General features: G+C 35.5%; 2 protein-coding genes across 2 annotated transcripts; one reads left to right on the top strand and one right to left on the bottom strand.

Annotated features, from left to right (window-relative positions):
• Positions 1-13,172: 13,172 nt before the first annotated feature.
• Positions 13,173-14,811, top strand: LOC132614702 (uncharacterized). Its single transcript, XM_060329231.1, has 2 exons — positions 13,173-13,302; positions 14,043-14,811. The coding sequence occupies exon 2, from the start codon at positions 14,045-14,047 to the stop codon at positions 14,687-14,689; it is 645 nt and encodes a 214-aa protein (XP_060185214.1). The 5' UTR covers positions 13,173-13,302; positions 14,043-14,044; the 3' UTR covers positions 14,690-14,811.
• A 1,551-nt stretch (positions 14,812-16,362) lies between these two features.
• On the bottom strand, positions 16,363-20,139 carry LOC132614651 (1-aminocyclopropane-1-carboxylate oxidase homolog 1-like). The gene is made up of 3 exons (XM_060329158.1): positions 19,529-20,139; positions 17,504-17,825; positions 16,363-16,689 (listed from the first exon to the last, which is right to left on the bottom strand). Exons 1-3 carry the CDS (start codon positions 20,041-20,043, stop codon positions 16,438-16,440), a joined length of 1,089 nt encoding a protein of 362 aa, XP_060185141.1. The 5' UTR covers positions 20,044-20,139; the 3' UTR covers positions 16,363-16,437.
• Positions 20,140-20,467: the final 328 nt, after the last annotated feature.

The raw sequence follows: 20,467 nt of genomic DNA, 5'->3' as shown, positions 1-20,467 counted from the left end.
ATTTATGTGAATAGTCATATTAGTTATTCTTCAGTCTAAATTCTACTAATTTTTTGTAAATAATAATCAAGCCTTTTTACACATCTCTCGTATAGTTAAATTGGTCCAGCCGAGAACCACATTTGTGGATTCTGAAGGATGCCTAACACCTTCCCTTCGGAATAATTTGAACCCTTACCTAGAATCTCACTTATTTTCGTAGACCATGTTAAGCTGCATATATTAATAATTTATAGGTACCCTAGTATACCTTAAATGCTAGGTGGCGACTCTGTACATAATTAATTATTTTAGAGTCCCATAAGTTGTGCTTTGTTTAGCCTTTGGTAAAAATAGGGTGCAACAACATGGCGACTCTGCTGGGGACACTTAGGTTCTAACCATATGGACTCAATTTGTTATTCGAGGTATGTTATCTTTATTTGAATTTTTCTTTATTTTACTTGCCTGTATTTATTCGTCATGTATATCCTTTCCCTTGTTCCCTTATTTGTTTACGTACATATCTGCTTTTAATTTCATACACTGTATTATTGCCTTTTTTACTAGCAAGTTTTATTTACCATACTCATTTTTTACTTTATTGTAAATTATGCATCTTTTTTTTACTGTTTCTCTTTAATTGCTATCTTTTGGTGGTTTTATATTAATATCCATATGTGTTATCGGTTTATATAAAATGGCATGTCGTTCATATTTCCTCCACTTCTGGAAAACTCACACTATCACACGTACACGCGAGGTGTGTTTTGCGCACCCGCGAATTTTTTTCGTAGAATCCAAATTTTAGGAGAGTTGGCGTATGCGCGGGGTGCCCGAGTAACGGGGACCGCGTAGCCTTCTCACTCGAGTAGTCCGCTCGGGAGCCTTGTGTCATAGGAAAACCAACTCTTAGAATTCCTAGGTTACTGTACATCCCATTTTGCAGTTATTTTTAGCTAGGTTGACTTTTATCTTTTATTTCGAACATTTTTTTCATTTTTTCACATACTCTTTATTTGCTACATGTTTTGTTTTTAAATAAATATTGTTGTTATTTGCTTTGCACTACCTTAGCACTTTATCTAACTATTTTTTAGTTGACTTGCGTTGAACCCTGCATTTTTATAAAATATTTTTTCTTCAATCATGCATTTTATACCCTATTTGCAAGAACTACGCACACCTGATTCTCTTCTTTGATGAGATACGTAGGCAGCCCTTTTGGGTTCGGTATTCATTATTCAAAAAATAAAAATAAAATCTTTATTTTGAAAAATCACAAAAAATATTTTATTTCTTTCCTAGGCAAGAACTACGCACACCTGATTCTCTTCTTTGATGAGATACGTAGGCAGCCCTTTTGGGTTCGGTATTCATTATTCATTATTCATTATTCATTATTCAAAAAATCAGAAAAAAAAAATCTTTATTTTGAAAAATCACAAAAATATTTTATTTCTTTCTATCCTATCTGCAAGAACTACGCACACCTGATTCTCTTCTTTGATGAGATACGTAGGCAGCCCTTTTGGGTTCAGTATTATTATTCAAAAACTTCAAAAAAAAATCCTTTATTTTGAAAAATCACAAAAATATTTTATTTCTTTCTATCATATTTGCAAGAACTACGCACACCTGATTCTCTTCTTTGATGAGATACGTAGGCAGCCCTTTTGGGTTCGGTATTCATTATTCAAAAAATCACAAAAAAAATCCTTTATTTTGAAAAATCACAAAAATATTTTATTTCTTTCTATCCTATCTGAACGAACTACGCGCACCTGATTCTCATCAAAGATGAGATACGTAGGCAACCCTTTTCGGGTTCGGTACCCCTATTCAAAAAATACAAAAATATTTTTTAGATTCATATCTTTGACTTGGTTGGTACCAACACAGTTAGGAATGTGCATAGGAAAGAAACAAGTAACAATCAATATGATGGGGAGGACTGACTTCCTGGTAAACTATAGATTCTTTTGGTACCTCTCATTCACACTTTAAGTGACACTTGAAAAATTCTCTTGCATGCTTGTAAAACAAGAACAAAACCAATCTCATTGTTTCATGTGCATTGTGTGGTGAGCTTTAGATAGCGTTCAATTGCATTGCATTGTAATCTAGAACTTGGCCTGAATGTCTGTTGAGGCGAAATTATGAGTAACACTCAGCATAGAAAAGGATCGTAGGCCTTCTTTGACCCGTTTGAGCCTTTCTAGCCTACCAAATGACATTATCCCTAGCATTTCCCCTTTGAGCCTAGAGCCTTTTCTTTGACCACCACATCATAAGCCTATACCATTTCTGAGTGCTTATATGCACTATCTCTCTCTTGGCCCAACCTCCCTGAGCTCACTAAAAATGTGCAATCGCGGATAGAGATCTGAGCTGAAGTTTCAAAAAAAAAAAAAAAAAAAAAAAAAAAAAAGAGATTCGACTGTCCCAGAAAAACAAAGGCTAAAAACGACCTCCAAAGCAAGAAGAAGCACACACACAAAAAAAAAAAAAAAAAAAAAACCTCAGTCATTCGGGATCTCGGACATACAACCCGTTATTTCTATTTTATTTTTTTTCACACTCGAGCATACAACCTGGAATTACTATCAAGACCTCGGGCATGCAACCCAGGTCAATTCTCTTAATCCCCACAGAGTCTCGGGCATGCAACCCTAAACTCAAAAAGAAAATGGGGCTTTAACTTGCAAAAAGGGTCGCATGAGTACCAAATAAAGGGACAATAAAGCAAAATAGATCAGCGTCAGAGCACACAAATACTAAGCACAGACATAGTGCAACGCTTAGGGAAGGATTAGTCACTCCTTACCCAAATAATATCCTACCCTTTTTCCCAAGCCTACATTACAACACCATAACAAGCCCTACGTGATTCTATGCTAAGGTTTCTCTCATTAGTGGATACTTACATGACGGCCAAGCTTATGGTATTACAATTGCATGCATTGAACATCTTTCTGAGTATGAGTGTACTTCTCTAGACATCCCAAAGTTAAAAAAAGAATATATATTGAATATGTGTGAAAAAGGAACTTTCTTTCTGGTGAAGGCACTTGAAACATGAGGATAGGTGTAGTTTAAAGTCTTTGTTTGAAGCAAAATGAACCAATCTTGTCGATCCTTAGGTATGTCTGAGGTACCACTTGAAGCTGTAGGAATTACCAATAAGTCGATCTTAGTTTGTTGGACGATAAATAATGGTGAATTCTTATGCACAATACTAATTGTTGGTACCAACTGAAGTCGAGGCAGGTTATATCAATCATTGTTATTATTCAAAAAAAAAAAACAATTTTGCTGGATTTTGCTATCGTGATTTTGCTATTTTTCTTAATTTTTTTTTTTTTTTTTTTTTTTTTTTATTGTTGCACAGTAAATAGAGTTCAATGTTGTTGTGTTGTTGTGTTGTTACTAACTCTACGAGGTATCGACATCTGGTCTTACCATGAAAGATCCTCGTATTTCTCCGCTGAAGCATGAAATTGGGAGAACAGTTTTTGAGTAAAAAAAAAAAAAACCGCAAATGCACATCACATTTCGCGGGAAATATGCGAATTTTTGTTTGTTGTCTAAACTGGGACAAAATTTTTGAGGGGGCCCTCAAAAATTCCACCAATGGCACATTTCGAGAGAAAGGGCACGGGCTCGGCCAGCCCCACAGTAGGACACTGCATTGGCTCGTCCAGCCCCACAGTAGGACACCGAGGGCGTCATAGTCTAAAGTCATCATTCTCATCGCCTAAAGGCACCATTTCATGGCCCAAGGACCTTACCTTCTGCACTTCATTCGCGCCGAAACAAAGGCGTTACCCTCCACACCTGCATTGCTTTATTTATTTTTATTTTTTTCAAATGCCCCCGCGTATGCTCACGGCCGCATTGCACTGCATCTGCATAAGGCTGCGCACCGCCTTCAATGCTGCATGGGTTGTGCACCGCCCTTTTAGAATTTTTGCATAAGGCTGAGCACCACCTTTCATATGATGCATGGGCTGCGCACCGCCCTTTGCATCGCTTTCATATGTTGCATGGGCCATGCACCGCCCTTTGCATCGCTTTCATATACTTTCTGGGCCATGCACCGCCCTTTTAAATTTCTGCATAAGGCTGTGCACCGCCTTTCATATGATGCATGGGCTGCGCACCGCCCTTCGCATCGCTTTCATATGTTACATGGGCCATGCACCGCCCTTTGTAATTTCTGCATAAGGCTGAGCACCGCCTTTCATTGATGCATGGGCCATGCACCGCCCTTTGTATCGCTTTCATATACTTTCTGGGCCATGCACCGCCCTTTTAAATTTCTGCATAAGGCTGAGCACCGCCTTTCATTTATGCATGGGTTGCGCACCGCCCTTTGCGTCACTTTCATATATTACATGGGTCATGCACCGCCCTTTGTAATTTCTGCATAAGGCTGAGCACCGCCTTTCATTGATGCATGGGCTGCGCACCGCCCTTTGCGTCACTTTCATATATTACATGGGCCATGCACCGCCCTTTGTAATTTCTGCATAAGGCTGAGCACCGCCTTTCATTGATGCATGGGCTGCGCACCGCCCTTTGCGTCGCTTTCATATATTACATGGGCCATGCACCGCCCTTTGTAATTTCTGCATAAGGCTGAGCACCGCCTTTCATTGATGCATGGGCTGCGCACCGCCCTTTGCGTCGCTTTCATATATTGCATGGGCCATGCACCGCCGTTTGTAATTTCTGCATAAGGCTGAGCACCGCCTTTCATTGATGCATGGGCTGCGCACCGCCCTTTGCGTCACTTTCATATATTACATGGGCCATTCACCGCCCTTTGTAATTTCTGCATAAGGCTGAGCACCGCCTTTCATTGATGCATGGGCTGCGCACCGCCCTTTGCGTCGCTTTCATATATTACATGGGCCATGCACCGCCCTTTGTAATTTCTGCATAAGGCTGAGCACCGCCTTTCATTGATGCATGGGCTGCGCACCGCCCTTTGCGTCGCTTTCATATATTACATGGGCCATGCACCGCCCTTTGTAATTTCTGCATAAGGCTGAGCACCGCCTTTCATTGATGCATGGGCTGCGCACCGCCCTTTGCGTCGCTTTCATATATTGCATGGGCCATGCACCGCCCTTTGTAATTTCTGAATAAGGCTGAGCACCGCCTGTCATGTTGCACGGGCTGCGCACCGCCCATTTAAATGTTTTTTTGCATAAGGCCAAGCGCCGCCTTTTCATATGTTGCCTGGGCTGCGCACCGCCCTTTCAATTTTCTGCATAAGGCTGAGCACTGCCTTACATATGTTGCACGGGCCGCGCACCGCCCTTTGATGCATAAGACATCGCACCGCATCTGCCTTGTTTTATTATTATTTTCTTAATGCCCCTGCGTATGCTCGCAGCCCCATTGCACCGCACCTGCATTTCTTTATTGTTTTCAAATGCCCCTGCATATGCTCGCAGCCGCATTGTACTGCACCTGCATTGTTTTATTGTTTTCAAATGCCCCTGCGTATGCTCGTAGACGCATTGCACCGTACCTGCATTTGTTTGTTTTAAATGTCCTGCGTATGCTTGCAGATGCACTGCACATACATTGCATCATTGCTTTGCGAATGCTCGCAAACACTGCACATGCATTGCATTATCACTTTCAGATACCCTTCAAACGCATTGCATCATGCCGGCTTAAAAAAAAAAAAGGCGTTACATAATAGGACCGTTCTTCATCCTACACTTGCTAGGACCATTCTAAGAACACTGGGGCAAAATTTTGATTGGACGATCAAAATTTGCCACAACATCCATTAGTTATCACCTTTCGAACTACATTCACCTGATTCTCGTGATTGACGAGATATGTAGGAACCTCTATGCAGAGTTTGGTCACATCGGGACGAGAATCATTCTTTCCCCAGCAAGTATGCAATCTTGCACCCTCCCAGTATCTCGTAGCTCCATACTGGGGAAATTTTGGAAGCGACGACGTGGGTATGCGAACATTTTTTTTCGGCCCTGAACAATCCTTCCCGTTTATCATTTTTTCTTTTTATTGCAACCCCGCCGACGGACTAAGAGTATTGTCAAAGCTCTACTAACGTCTGGCCTCATTCTCCGTACATATCCATTTAGGAATTCTTTGTCGAGCCAAAATAGGTTACATGTCAACGTCTTCGTCCGAAAACTCTTTCATCGTCTCCGGTCGAAGAGGGACAAGTTGTTGACACCTAATTTTGGCTCGACGTGCTTAAAATTAACGTTTTGGGGGGGCCTGATTCGTTAAAGAGCACGAAATACATTTTTACACATTTTTACACTTTTTCAACAATTTATTGATGATTATCATTATTTTAGAAATTTTCTCATTTTATTGTCATTTTTTCAAGAATCATTATTTTGCACATGTACAGCGTAATATTACCATTTTTATGCAATTAATAATTGTTTCTTAATTTTATATCAATACATTTTCATATCATAGACATTAATATTTATATTTTATACTTGCGTTATTATTTATACATGTATTAATTAACTATATTTTAATATAGTCCGACAGTGCAGAGAAAATCGGAGTAACTAATTTTTTAACGCAGAGTAAAATCTGATCAAGTCAAGGTTCATCACTTTAAAAAAAAAAAAGGGGATTAAAGTAAGCATTGAGGAGACAAAAGAGTACAATCTTCTATTCTTTGGACAAAATAAGGGGCCATTTTGCATTATAAGAAAAGGAGGGGGTATTCATGTTCTACATATATTTACACATACACACACAAGCACAAAAGAACCTGAGACTTTTTTTTTTCTCTCTCTAAAAAAAACCCTAAACATTCCCCCCCCCCCCCCCCCCCCATTTCTCCCTAGCCGCCGCCACACCACGCCGGAGCTCGGAGCTCCGACGCCCAACTACACCACCATTTTCCTCCGTCCTCGCCAACCCAGTACCGCCAATGATGCCACTGCCCCCATTTCTCTTTCTCACCCTCACACACACGACTCCACCACCACAAGTTCATCGGCAAACCGCCATTAAAGGCGAACAACAACTCCAGGCAGCTCCACAACTCCACCCTGTTCTTTTTCTGAAATAACAACAGTGAGGTGAGCTTCTTCACAGATTTGCTCTTTCTTGTTTTTCTTCTCCTCTAATTTCCCTTTTATCACGCATGTCAGTGTGTGCGCGTTATGGGTTTAAAACAACTTTTGTTGGTGTATCACCATTCAACAGTGTCTTTTTTTTTCTTTTTTGTTTTAAAAGCTGAACCAGATCATGGGTTTTCCTTGTAGACCTCTGTTAATTGTTGATAAAAATAAAAAATAATAACAAAGGAAGATGTATGGATTTCAAGATCACTAGATCAATAGACGTTAGACGGAAAAGTTCATTTGGAGTACCCTTTTTCCTTTTTGATTTGTTACTTGTCTTTCTAAAAAGATGTAAAACAAGTACTGTAAGAACTCATTGAATAACAGATTGACTCTGTTTCTTTGTTTGGTGGAGCCGATTGGATTTCTTTTTTGATCCATCTCTCTCTCTATATATATATATATATTGGCCGATGAAGAAATTTTCGTCGATTTCTAAGGCCTTCCATGTACAAAGACGGGTGTTTTTTATTTTAAGTTTTTTCATTATTTCTTTAATTCATCCGATAGTTATTTATTTTCTTATTAACATTTTTATTAAGTCTCATGCAGGTATTCGGAGTTACTTTTGAAGATGACACTCAAAAGAAGTTCAAATAGCTTCTTAAATTCTCTGTTTATATATATATATTTTTACATTATTAAATTATACAAGCATAAAATATAGTGAAACTTTACTTTTTTTAGGGTGCAGGTTGATGGTATTTATTTATGATCTGCTTAGGTCATTTAAATTTTATGTGTTTTAGATAAATCAATATTAGGCAATTATTATTTTCGTAGCTAATATTCTTGTAGTTATCATATTTTGCTAGAGTTTTAATTTAATAGCTTAGCACACTTAAGTAAATAAATAGGGTGATTTGCCTCAATATTTAGGCTTTAGAATGTACTCTCATAATTAATTGATTAGGCGGACATACTTAGCTAGTTAAATTAGTTAACTCACCTTGAGTGCAAAATAATTTCATGTCCATTCCTTATACCCTTTTCACATACTCAAGCTTCTAAGTTGCACATAACTTTTTTTTTTAAATAATTATTATATCACATATGTATAAAATACGTATTGCACGATTATTTATGTGAATAGTCATATTAGTTATTCTTCAGTCTAAATTCTACTAATTTTTGTAAATAATAATCAAGTCTTTTTACACATCTCTCGTATAGTTAAATTGGTCCAGCCGAGAACCACATTTGTGGATTCTGAAGGATGCCTAACACCTTCCCTTCAGAATAATTTGAACCCTTACCTAGAATCTCACTTATTTTCGTAGACCATGTTAAGCTGCATATATTAATAATTTATAGGTACCCTAGTATACCTTAAATGCTAGGTGGCGACTCTGTACATAATTAATTATTTTAGAGTCCCATAAGTTGTGCTTTGTTTAGCCTTTGGTAAAAATAGGGTGCAACAATAAGTACTCCATATGATTCCATTCTTAGACGAGTAAGGTCTAAATGTTTCTTGTGATGGTTTATTGATATTGTACTCCTATTCTGTTCCGAAGGGAACACCCATAAGGTGCCAGTTGAGTTGTGTATATGATTTTACTAATGATTTCGAGGAAATTAGTTTTATACTAAAGGAAACATAAAGTTAGATTTTCAAAACCACTCTGAAGGGGGTGCGAGATTTTACTATTTAGATTTTCAAAACGACTCCGAAGGGGGTGCGAGGTTTTACTATTTCATTTCATTTACGACTTATGTTTACATTCCATGCCATTATTATTATTATTGAGCCGGAAGCGGCTGCCCGAAGGGGCCACCATTATTATTAAGCCGGAAGCAGCTGCCCGAAGGGGCCACCATTATTATGCCGGAAGCGGCCGTCCGAAGGGACTATTGTGATACTAGCCGGAAGCGGCTGTCCGAAGGGACCATTTTGTTAATATGTCGGAAGCGGCATGTGTGTTAGATTGCATTATTTACTTAAAGAATGTGTGTTAGATTGCATTATTTACTTAAAGATTGTTTTGGAGACTTCGTGTATATGTTTATGTTTCTTCCAGCGAAGGCTGCAGGTATTGAGTTAGATTGTGATTTCTTCTCTCCTAAATCAAATTATGATTATGATTTGTTACCACCTTACATACTCAGTACATTGTCCGTACTGACGTCCTTTTGCCTGGGGACGCTGCGTTCATGCCCGCAGCCCCAGATTGTTTGGCAGGTTAAGTATATAGCTAGGATGCTTGGACGTCAGCTGAGATTGGCAAGTTCCACCTCATTCTGGAGCTGTGCTGAGTCATGTATAGATATGTATGATTACGGGTATGTCAGGGCCCTGTCCTGACTCATAATGTTTATTTTATTTCTTAGAGACTTCTGCAGACAGTGTCCTGTGGTATGTTTGTCGAGATGTCAACAAAGTGATATCAGTTGAGTCATTTATGGATTTTAAAAGAGTATATATATTTTAGATGATTTAGATTGGTCTAAAGTACTTATTGATTGAAAGTTTTCATAACCGTTATAGACATAATGATTTCTATTTGGAAAATTTTATGTTCTTAAAAGTTTTTTTTTGAAATGATAGATTTTAATAGAGCGAATGTCTAAGGGTTCGCTCGACTCTGATTAGAGTCGGGTGCCCGTCATGCCCTACCATTTTTAGGGTGTGACAAATCCAGTGCCTTCTCCACAAGAAATATTTATTTGGAAAATAGTGTTACTTACGGAAAAGGCATTGAATCAGTGGTGCTCATTCTTAGGGGTGGACATTCAACATTCAGTTCGGTAGTTTTAGAAAATTTATTTATGAAGAATGACGAAATGTATAGTTAAATACAATATTTCTTGCCTAACTCTTCCTATTTATAAATAAGATTTATTTTTTCTTTACCAAGGTTCATGATATAGATTATCTAAAAAAAAATTATAACATTAAAAAAGAAATAAAATAAATATGTAATTAGCCAGTTGAGTGACCTTATGAGTATTATAGGCACAGTTAAGTGACTTTTCTGTTAGAAATAAAGAAACATGACTTTACTAGATAATTTCGAATAGTTGAGTGACCGTTTGAATAACGGAGTTCACTTTTCGCTTATCAAAAGTTAATTAACTTATTTTCGAAGCTAAATTCGATCAAATAAACTCAATATTTTCAAAATCAAAATTTTGATGATAAAAAACTATATAAAAAGTACTATATGTTGCAATTTTCATGTTATAGTTCGAATTCCGAGAAACGAAAAATGTCACGTAAATTAACGGAGGGAGTATGTTAACATGTATGTATTTATGTTTGCTTTTCGTTTTTTATTTCATGAAAACGGTGCCAAAATTGGTAAGATCAGTAGTGCTCTTTCCTTTATATTTTCTTTTTGGAGAGTTTTGACGGATTTGAGTGCCTCTGAAAAATTATGGAATTGCTAAGAGAAGAATAAGAGAACGGACGAGTTAGGCGAGAAATATTGAATTCCACACTTCCGGTGAATAAAAATACTAGTATTCAGATAAGGAAATAGAATTTTTTTGAAAAGCAATTGTGCAAAAAAAAAAAAAAAAAAAAAAAAAAGGGGAAAGCAAGCTGAGCTTTCTCAGATTAGGAAGATTATTATCGTAAAAGGAAGCTTCGGAAAAGAAGAGAGAAACAATGGAAAAGGAGTGAGAAATGGGACTTTGCTCCATTTTTCAGAGAGTGGACCCGCGTTAATCCACTTGGCAAAGTATGAGTGGAGTCTCACACAAATTTTGTCTTTCACGTATTAGGTGTGCCTCTCACAGAATAAAAATTTTCACGTTACTATTATGACTGCCCTATATAGAAGGGACAGTTGGACTCCCAATTTAACTTTGCTCAGAGACACTTTAGGATTTCACTTTACTGATTGCATCATAAACTTGTACAACTAGGCTTATGGTGATGTACTTTTCCTTAGATAGTAGAAAAAACAAAATGTTTTTTGTAATTACCACGCCTCTCCTCGGAGTTAATCAGCTGCTATGAGGACATTTCAGATATTTAACTTTGTTTTGTATGTTGCAGCGTGTTGTACATCATGCATAAAAGATAGAACAATTTGATTTACTTACATAAAGAGGCTCGGTTTTTCCAATTATTTCTCTTGGTCATTGGGTTGAGCATTAAAGCTCTCTGGACCCACAACTCCCATGTCAGCCGTAACTGTCAAAAAATGGTATAAAACATGGGCCCACACTTTTTTTTTTTTTTTTTTGCTTAAGGCGGAGTTCTCAAGAATTCTATAAAATTGGGGCCATCCAAACTTTTACACACATAAATTCTCATTTGCAATTTTTTTTTTTCCTTCAATTCATTGCTTGCCTACTTCCGTTTGTGAAGGAGAAGTCAGCTGACGAGTGAAGAAGATGAAGTAGTAGTATACTATTGGAACTCGTATACAATTTCTTTTTATTTTTGTCTAAGCATTAGTAATTAACTTAGGGGTCGTTTGGTAGCTGGTTAGGATGATGCAGGTATTACTTATGCAGATACTCTCTCTGTCCCAATTTATGTGATATACTTTTCTTTTTAATCTGTCCTAAAAAGAATGATACATTTCTTTATTTGGCAACAATTTAACTTTAAACTTTACCTTTTACGCTTAACGAGATGATCTATAAACACACAAATATCTTTGGCTTATTTTAGACCAAAAGATTCAAAAGTCTTTCTTTATTTCTTAAATTCCGTGCCCAGTCAAACTATATTACATAAATTGGGACGGAGGGAGAATTAGTTGTGCATGAATAATTTCTTTGAATGTTGATTTGTTATAATAAAAGTTAATAAATATTATATACTTTTAAAATTAAAATATTTGTTCACAATTAAAATTAAAATATTGTTTTATGAAATATTAAGACTAAAATACTTTTTGATGAAATATTAAAATATTATAGTAAAACATATAAAAAAAATTGTTTAGAAAAGGAAAATATTTAAGTGGAAAGTGATAAGGGTAATATTGTCATTTTAATTTTTTATTCATGTATTAGTTATTCCATCTTCTACCCCACATAAAATAATACATAGATTCACCCATAACTTATACATGTATTAGTAATACGGGTTTCTAAACTGCAAACCAAACATCGTACTAATTTTATACATGAATAATTTACTTCCTAACTAGCTACCGACACTGTATCAGTATGCAGAAATTAATACATAAATAAGGTGTATCTTTACTAGCTACCAAACATGATATAAGCATAAATCAATACATGAATAACTTGCCTCTTATCCAGCTACCAAACGACCGATTAATGAATTAAAAACAAACAACTAATAAATGGTGTTAATAATAATTACTAAATGAAAGTGTATATCGGTTAAGGGAAAATTCGTCAAAATGTGATTTTTTTACATTAATGACAAATATTTTAAATAAGTTGTTACAAAGAAATCAAAATAAGGAAATCGGATGTAATATTATAAACCATAAAGGAGATTATTGTTACAAAGCAACATCTGAGAGGCGGTCCTTTAAATTATCCCTTATTTCCTTTTATAATCAATGTCTTCTAATAAGTCTTTTTCGTTAATATAACGATTATCTATTCTTTCGTGATATGTTCTTTTATCTTAAGTAAGATTTTACTAATCTTAATTTTGAAATTCTTCGTTTAGTTGACCTTAAAATCAGCAGTACATCCATTGCATGCCCTTCAAAAGAACGACCATGAGAGAAGTTGTATTTATAAGGACACTAACACACATCAAACTTATACTCTCCCTATCCCATATTAGCTGTCCTGATTCGTTTTTCGACAGTCAAGTTGATCAATTTTCGAAGCTAAATTTCAATAATTTGAAATTATAATTTAGTTATTGAAAAACTATAAGAAAAGTACTGCAAGTTGCAGTTCTTTTCGTACCAATATGGTGGAAAAATATATCTCAAAATAATGATAAAAAATTATATAGTTTGACTTTAAAAAAAAAATAGTAGACAAGTAACGTGGAACGTAGAGAGTACACGTTAAGCATTGCATGTCAACAGAGTAAATTGACTATTTTGAATGTTTCGCTTAGCATTCTGTTATTGCTTATTGGACCGTGCACAGCACGGGTTACCCATAACTAGTCTTTGAATAGAGAACGCAGCAACAAAACCTCACCAGGTATTTCTCTCAGAACTGTCTAGTGTTAATCCCAAAAGTTGACACCCCTAGCAGATTTGGAGAATTCAGACCTGTAAGTCTCTCTAACTTTACCAAAAAAATTGTTTCAAAAATTATCTCTTTAAGACTTAACCCCTTACTGAAAAATCTGCTTTCTTCAAATCAAAGTGTTTTTTTGAAAGAGAGGCTAATAACTAAAAATGTCCTTTTAGCACAAGAAATTATTCAGAATATCTCTGAATCTAACAAAGATGGCTATGTTGGGATTAAACTAGATATGGTAAGGCATATGACAAAATGTCTTGGCATTTTGTTATAGCTGTCTTGGACAAATTTGGGTTTTCCAAAAACTGGATAGATATCATTTATAACCTAATTTCTAGAAATTGGTCCTCTATGATTATGAATGGATCTAGAAATGGTTTTTGTTCCTCTTCTCAAGGATTAAAATAAGGGGATGGCACTCTTCTATCCCTTTTAAATTTCTTTTCTAACTTGGAGAATTTGAAAAAATAAGCTTCCTTTTGAGGAAGTAATTAGTAGATTTGGCAAGCAAATGGATTCTAAATGTTGCTACTGCAATATAGCTTTTGACCAGACCATGAACCATGTGTTCAGTCAAGGGACATCAATCAGTAAAATCTAGAATCTATTTGGTGCCCCTTTGGGGATTAAACATTCTCACCTCCTAATTAGACATGTCATTAATTCTTGGTGGCAGGAGAAGGATAAGAATGATGTTCATAAGCTTATTTTACGTATCACTCCTATTGTTATATGCTGGGCTCTTTAGAAGGAAACTTGTGCTTGCAGGTATGGTAATCAGAAGAAATTCAGCTGGTACAAGCTTGAGCAGCAGGTGGAAATGGATAGTCAATGCAACAACAATCAAGTCCTTCCCCGGATCCAAGCTAACTCTACCATGGAAAGACTTTTGCTACAAGTTACTGAAGCTACAACCAATACCAAAGATCATGGTGATCTGTTGGCAAAAACCAGAGCAAGGAGTATACAAACTGAATACTGATGGAAGTTACGACAAAAATAATGGGAATGCTGGACTAGGAGGAGCTCTCAGAGCTCTTAGAGATGTAAAGGGACAACTGATGATGGCATTTTCAGTAAATTATCAGTACACCAGTCACAACATGGAAGAGGCTAAAACAGCCTGGTATGGAGGGACCTGGTGCAAACAACATGGCTACAACAATCTTGTGATAGAGCTAGATTCTATGGTGATCACAGACATGCTCAGAAACAAGAATGCTGGGAGTTTCAAGCTCAACAAGATAATAGAAGATACTAGTGAAGTGCTTTCAAATGTCAAGTTTACTCATTGCTTTAGGAAGGCTAATCAACCTGCAGATTGGCTAGCAAAAAAGGCAATGAATTCTCATGACAACAACATTTACTTATCAGAAAAAGAGCTACCAAATGGTGCAAAAGGACCTTACATCTAGACAAAAGACAAGTTCCTTCCATTAGGTTGAAATTTGATAAGGCTAATTTCTTTGTTAGTTAGGCTAACTTCATTTATAGTATGGGATTGAGCAATAAGTTCTTTTTTGCTGGAAGCTCAATCTCAATTTTTTTTGGTGGATGGTCTCTATCCAGTGTTGTAATTAAAACATTAAGCATGCAATACAACACCACCCTGTGAAGCTGGGATTTTTTTTTTTCTTTAAAAAGCAACAAAAACTAATTTTTGAGACTTCAACTTCTTCACTATTATTATTATTATTATTATATATGAGCTAATTGATAATTATTTCAGTCTCAAAGTCAAGCGCATATTTCATACTTCAATGAGTTATTTGATCCTGGGAAAGAAGTGATTCTATTTTGTTTTTTCTTAGGTTAACTCTCATCAAGACAAGTTATATTAGGCTAGATGATTTTTACAAGAACAGTGATAATTGAAAATTTATATACTGTGGGTTTGGTGATTCTCTATAGGAGTCTGATACTATTATTGGTTCATCCAGAAAAGAAAAAAAAATTGAGTGTTATGATGAGCACATGTGATGGCATTACAATAAAAATTTTCTTTCAACAATGGTGTGGAGAGGAAACTCGGATTCATGTTCGCGGCAGATTTTAATTGGCTTCCCGCTGATGACATGGCCCATTGGAGCTTACGTTTGGATTGAAGCACAAAAACAATTAAGGTAAGTTAAAGACTTACTTTTCTAATATTGAGAAAATTCAAAAATTGAATGACTTTATTGATAAAAGATTAAGTTAAGTGACTTTACTAATTAATAATTTCAATAGTTGAGTGATTTTTTGACTTTACTAAGGAATGTCCATGGAAATGGCTAACTTTACCATTCCACAAGATAATACTCCCTCCGAATAAAAAAAGGTGTCCACTTAACCTTTTTTTTTGGGTCAAAAAAAGTGTCCACTTATTAAATCAAGAAAGAATTAATCTTGTTTTTCTAGATTTGCCCTTATTAAGTGTTATATGATCAAATCTGAATGCTTATTTAATTAGGGATAGTTTAGTCAAATTACCTATTTTTGTCTAGCAGTTAGTAGTTTCTTAAGGGTGTGCAAATGGCTAAGTGACTCTTTTTTGATCCGGAGAGAGTAACCTAGTAACACAAATGAGCTAAAATCCAAAACTCATAAGGTTCAAATCCTGGATCCATCTCTATAAATGATTCCCGGCTACTAAGCCTTGTAGCCTAATGGTTGCTTCATTTGCACTAGTACATTTCCTATTACAATCACATTGTATTCTCAGAGTTAAAAAGAACTAAAAAATTTCAATTTGTGTCATTCTTGTTGAAAGCATGCAACCCTTTTCTAATCGTTGTCATTTCTTACACTGGACTTCGAATTTTGAATCTTTGATTCTCATAATCGGAGATCAAGAAGAGACACACAATCTACAAACTTGATAATTCAATCGTGAAGGAGTAGATACCTACTCCATCTATTTTTCCAGCTTATTTTTAATACAAAAATGATGCAACATTTAAAGTACAAAAACATACTCAGCGTAATCCCACAAGTCGGATTTGGAGAGGGTATGATGTACGCATACCTTACTCCTACCTTTGTGGGGGTAGTGACGCTGTTTCCAATAGACCCTCAGCTCAATATTTAAAGTATATTATATAAACTCTATTTCCAAGCTTCTTTTTTATTCAAAAATGATTCAGTACTCAAAGCATATCATACATAATCTACTTTGAAAATCCTAGAGTCTTAAATGGAGAAGTGGAGGGCGAGCTCCAAGTCCATTGGAGTTGTAATAGGAAACATAATCTCTCACTGTGGTTTCTTTGTACAAAGGAGGATTTTCATCTGATAATAATTCCTTTATTGGGGCATAAAGATTATCAAATGGCTGAAATTGAGTTGTGAAAAAGCATGCAACTGAAATCCTTGGCCCAATATGTTTTGACAGTACTCTATGCTCAGCACTTTTGAACTTGTCATTTGAGAGAAGCTGCATTGCAGAAAAATGATGTTGACAATAAACAAATGGATGTCTAAAATTGTACTATGAATTTTGTAACCAATTGGCCATTATTAGAGTACTGTACCTTGGGGACAAAAGTTGTCCCTCTAGTAGAGAAAGAACCTAACATGAAATGAGTTTAAATTATATAATCGTCAGCATAATGAATTATTTATTTTATCAGGTCACCTAAAATTATATCTACAGTTAAGCCTTCATAAAAAAAATTTAAAAAAAATAGGGATTTATCTTGAGGATATGAGAGGTTACTTTCTATTGTAGGTAAAGATTACCTCATAGTTTAAATTTTTTGATACTGACGGTGTATATAACTTAAAGTCATAATAAATATTTAAAGTTTAGTGTCATAAACGCATTCTAAATTTAAACGTGATGGATTGAAAATCTCTAGTTCTTTGAAAATATAAGTTCTAAACTTAGACATTTTTATACTGTTTCTCATGATATATATATATATATATATATTCTATGCTGAAAATGATGTATCCAATAGAACTCATCCTACCACTCTAGATCCGCATGTGATCAGTCTCACTAGTGACTATCCGCCTCGAATCGGTGTCATTAGTGACTAGACACGTTATCTATTTTAGAAACCTAAATAGCTATCCACGCAATTGCTTAAATTAAAAATAGCAGGCAGATGTATAATATATGTGATATTCATGTATAATATCTATATAATTGTGTATAATTAATGTATATCAACTAGGAAAAGTGAACAACAATTCTGGCCAGCTATTTGTGTAAAGATATCTAATTTGTTTTAGATTATACTTACCTGCAAAAGGTCACCAAGATTGACAACTAGGGCTCCAGTCACTGGATGAATATCAATCCATTGATTTTGGTGATAAATTTGAAGCCCACCAATTTGGTCTTGTAGAAGAATAGTGAAGAAATCTGGGTCCGTATGCTTTGTAATTCCAAGAGTCTTGCTTGGCTCAGGACAAGGTGGATAATAATGACTCAGAATGAAATGGCCTTTTGCACACTCCATGTCCAACAAGTGATTGGGCTTTAGCCCAAGTGCCTCTGCCAGTAACTCAAATATTGTATGGCCCAACCTTCTAATATGCTCAGAATATTGAAGTAATTCCTCCCTATCAAAGAAAAAAAATAAAAGTCACACATTCGAAGTAAAACACATTGTTTTGTGGTAGTTAATGTTCTCTTTTCCTATTTGACATGCTTTGTTATTGTATTCTAAGCCGAAGGTTTATCAGAAACAACTTTCCTACCTTTCAATTTAGAAATAAGGTCTGCGTACACTTTAGCCTTGTCAAACTCCACTTGTGAAACTACACCGGGTATGTTGTTGTTTTATTAGAAACAAAACACAATAGAAAAAGGTTGTGGGGCGAAATACACATTGACAATCATCAAAACTTGATTGTTTTAGCTTTCATTTAGGCATTTGTATAAAGTTGCTATTAAATACCTTAGATTGCATAATAAAAAAGTATTACTAACGTGACAAATTGCATATTCCCAGTGGCGGAGCCACAATGTCTAAGACGGATTCGGCCGAACCCACAACCTTTTGTTCACACTTTGTATTTGCCTTAAGAAATTTATGTAATATGTATAAATTAGTAATTTAAAACCCAGTAACTTAGAGGGTTTGAATTCAGAACCCACAAACCTCAAATTCTAGCTCTACCTTGCATATTCCCCATCTAAGTTAAATTAGCATGTAAAATTACATTAGATTAAGATGTTGCAGGAAAAAATGAAAATGAATTCCTGACTATCTTTACTTTCTAAAAGAATAATTTTCTTATTATTAATGAGAAGCAAAAGTCTTAGAAAGGAGCGCTCATGGAAAACTAGTTAGGTAAATAGCTTCTGTCATCATGGGTCAGTGGTCCATAATCAATTTTGAGCATTAAAAATGGAAAGAGACCTCAGAGGGACCATCACCCCGAAAATAGAACCAAAGGCAGACACTAATTGGTTGATTCATAAAAACACTACTAAACAAATACAGATTTAAGATGGAATTTTCATCTAAAATTTGTCGGAGACGTTTCTGACAAACTTTTCATCACAAACGTCTTGCCAGTTTTTTTTTTTTTTTTACACACTTTAGCTTTAAAAATTCAAAAGAGAGGAAGTGCAAGCTACTCCCTCCATCCCAAAATAAGTATGACCTTAAAAATTCAAGACAAATCGACAAGTGTTTCGAATTATGCTCTTAACATTAAAAAAATTAGTTCTCTTTAATTGCTCAATCCTCAAAAACATTTACTACTAAATATGAATAGTTTAGTAACCCATATTGTATTTATTAATGGACATAATTTTTGCTAAGACGACACTTATTTGGGACGAAGGAAGTAATTAATAGCTAAGGCCGGAGATCGACAGTGATGAACCCAAACAGCCGTATCTTTTCCCTCTCCATCTCCGCCTCTCTTTCCACGAATTCTCCACCTAACCAAAAATAATAATAATAATAAAAAAGGAATGATTCTCTCAATCTCGAGCTGCTCTCTTTTACACAAAAGTTCTCCACTAACTTAAGTAAGAAAGGAATCCTATGTACGTGGCATGGTTTATAATCTCGAGGTGTGTTTTTCATAAATAGTTGGTGATAGTTCAGGTAGAAAAAAAAAAACTTGTTAGTTCATGTAGAAAATTAGCAAAAAGTGATACTTCATGTGTGTTAAGCATTATTTCTATATAATTTAAATCTTGAAAATAAAAAAATGTCACATAAATCGGGATGGAGGGAGTAAGTTATATTCTTCTTTTAACAACAAAGATTTTACAGCATATCAAAGGGTTTAGAGCTGAAAATTACCTGCATGCTTCTGGTAATTCATCACTACTTGGAAGATTAGGAGCCATGACACAAGCTAGTGTATCCCTCCAATTTGCAGCCTTAGACTGATAAAGATCAAAGTTACTATTAAACTTCACCTTCTTCAAATTATCCCTCGAGTAAAACTCCATCTTTATCTCATTTGGTTGTTCATTGAAACTTCGAACTGCTTGAATCATCTCATCCATAACATGTTGTGGCACACCATGGTTGACAACTTGAAAAAATCCCCAAGTCTCACACGCTTCTCCAATTTTTTCAACAATTTTCCTACGTTGAAAATCATCTTCATTTATGTCCGTAAGATCTATAACTGGGATTTGAATGTTTATGTCTGAGCATGAATCAAGATTCTTAGCACTGAACTCATCTTTTGCGGCCGGTGTAATGAAGAACTCAGGGATATGAACTATCCCTGCATCGACTAATCCTTTTACACCGGCCTTTGTGTCATCGAAGGCCTTGAGCTCTTTTGCTCTATCATAGTCAACCATTTTTGTAAAGAGGAGAGTTTTTGAAAGCTTTTGCCTATTCTGTAGATCTAAAATAGGAGTAGATGATAAGGGACGTCACAAGTAGAAGATAAGGGACGACACAAAGGAGAAATATATGTAACTAATTTATTTCGATACGTTGACTAGATTGAGACACCGACTACGAAATCCGTGTAATCCGGTAAAAAGCGATCTAATTAAAGGTCTAAAACTAAGGAGTTAATTTCTAGTGTAGTCATTAAATGTTATTTGTTGAATTTATGAAGTCATAAAACAATCTTTTGTATCATTAAAGTTATTGAACTTTAACGATTGTATTAGTTTAAGTCAAAAAGTTATATTTTGATTGAATTCGTCACCGAACTATATAAGTTGTGCCAATAAAATTACAAAATTATATTCACTAGAAAGTTGACGCAAAAAA

Source organism: Lycium barbarum, chromosome 10, assembly GCF_019175385.1.
Source record: "Lycium barbarum isolate Lr01 chromosome 10, ASM1917538v2, whole genome shotgun sequence".
Classification (NCBI taxonomy): Eukaryota; Viridiplantae; Streptophyta; class Magnoliopsida; order Solanales; family Solanaceae; genus Lycium; species Lycium barbarum.
The sequence above is the reverse complement of the archived record's forward strand: the minus strand, read 5'-3'. Positions and strand labels throughout refer to the sequence as shown.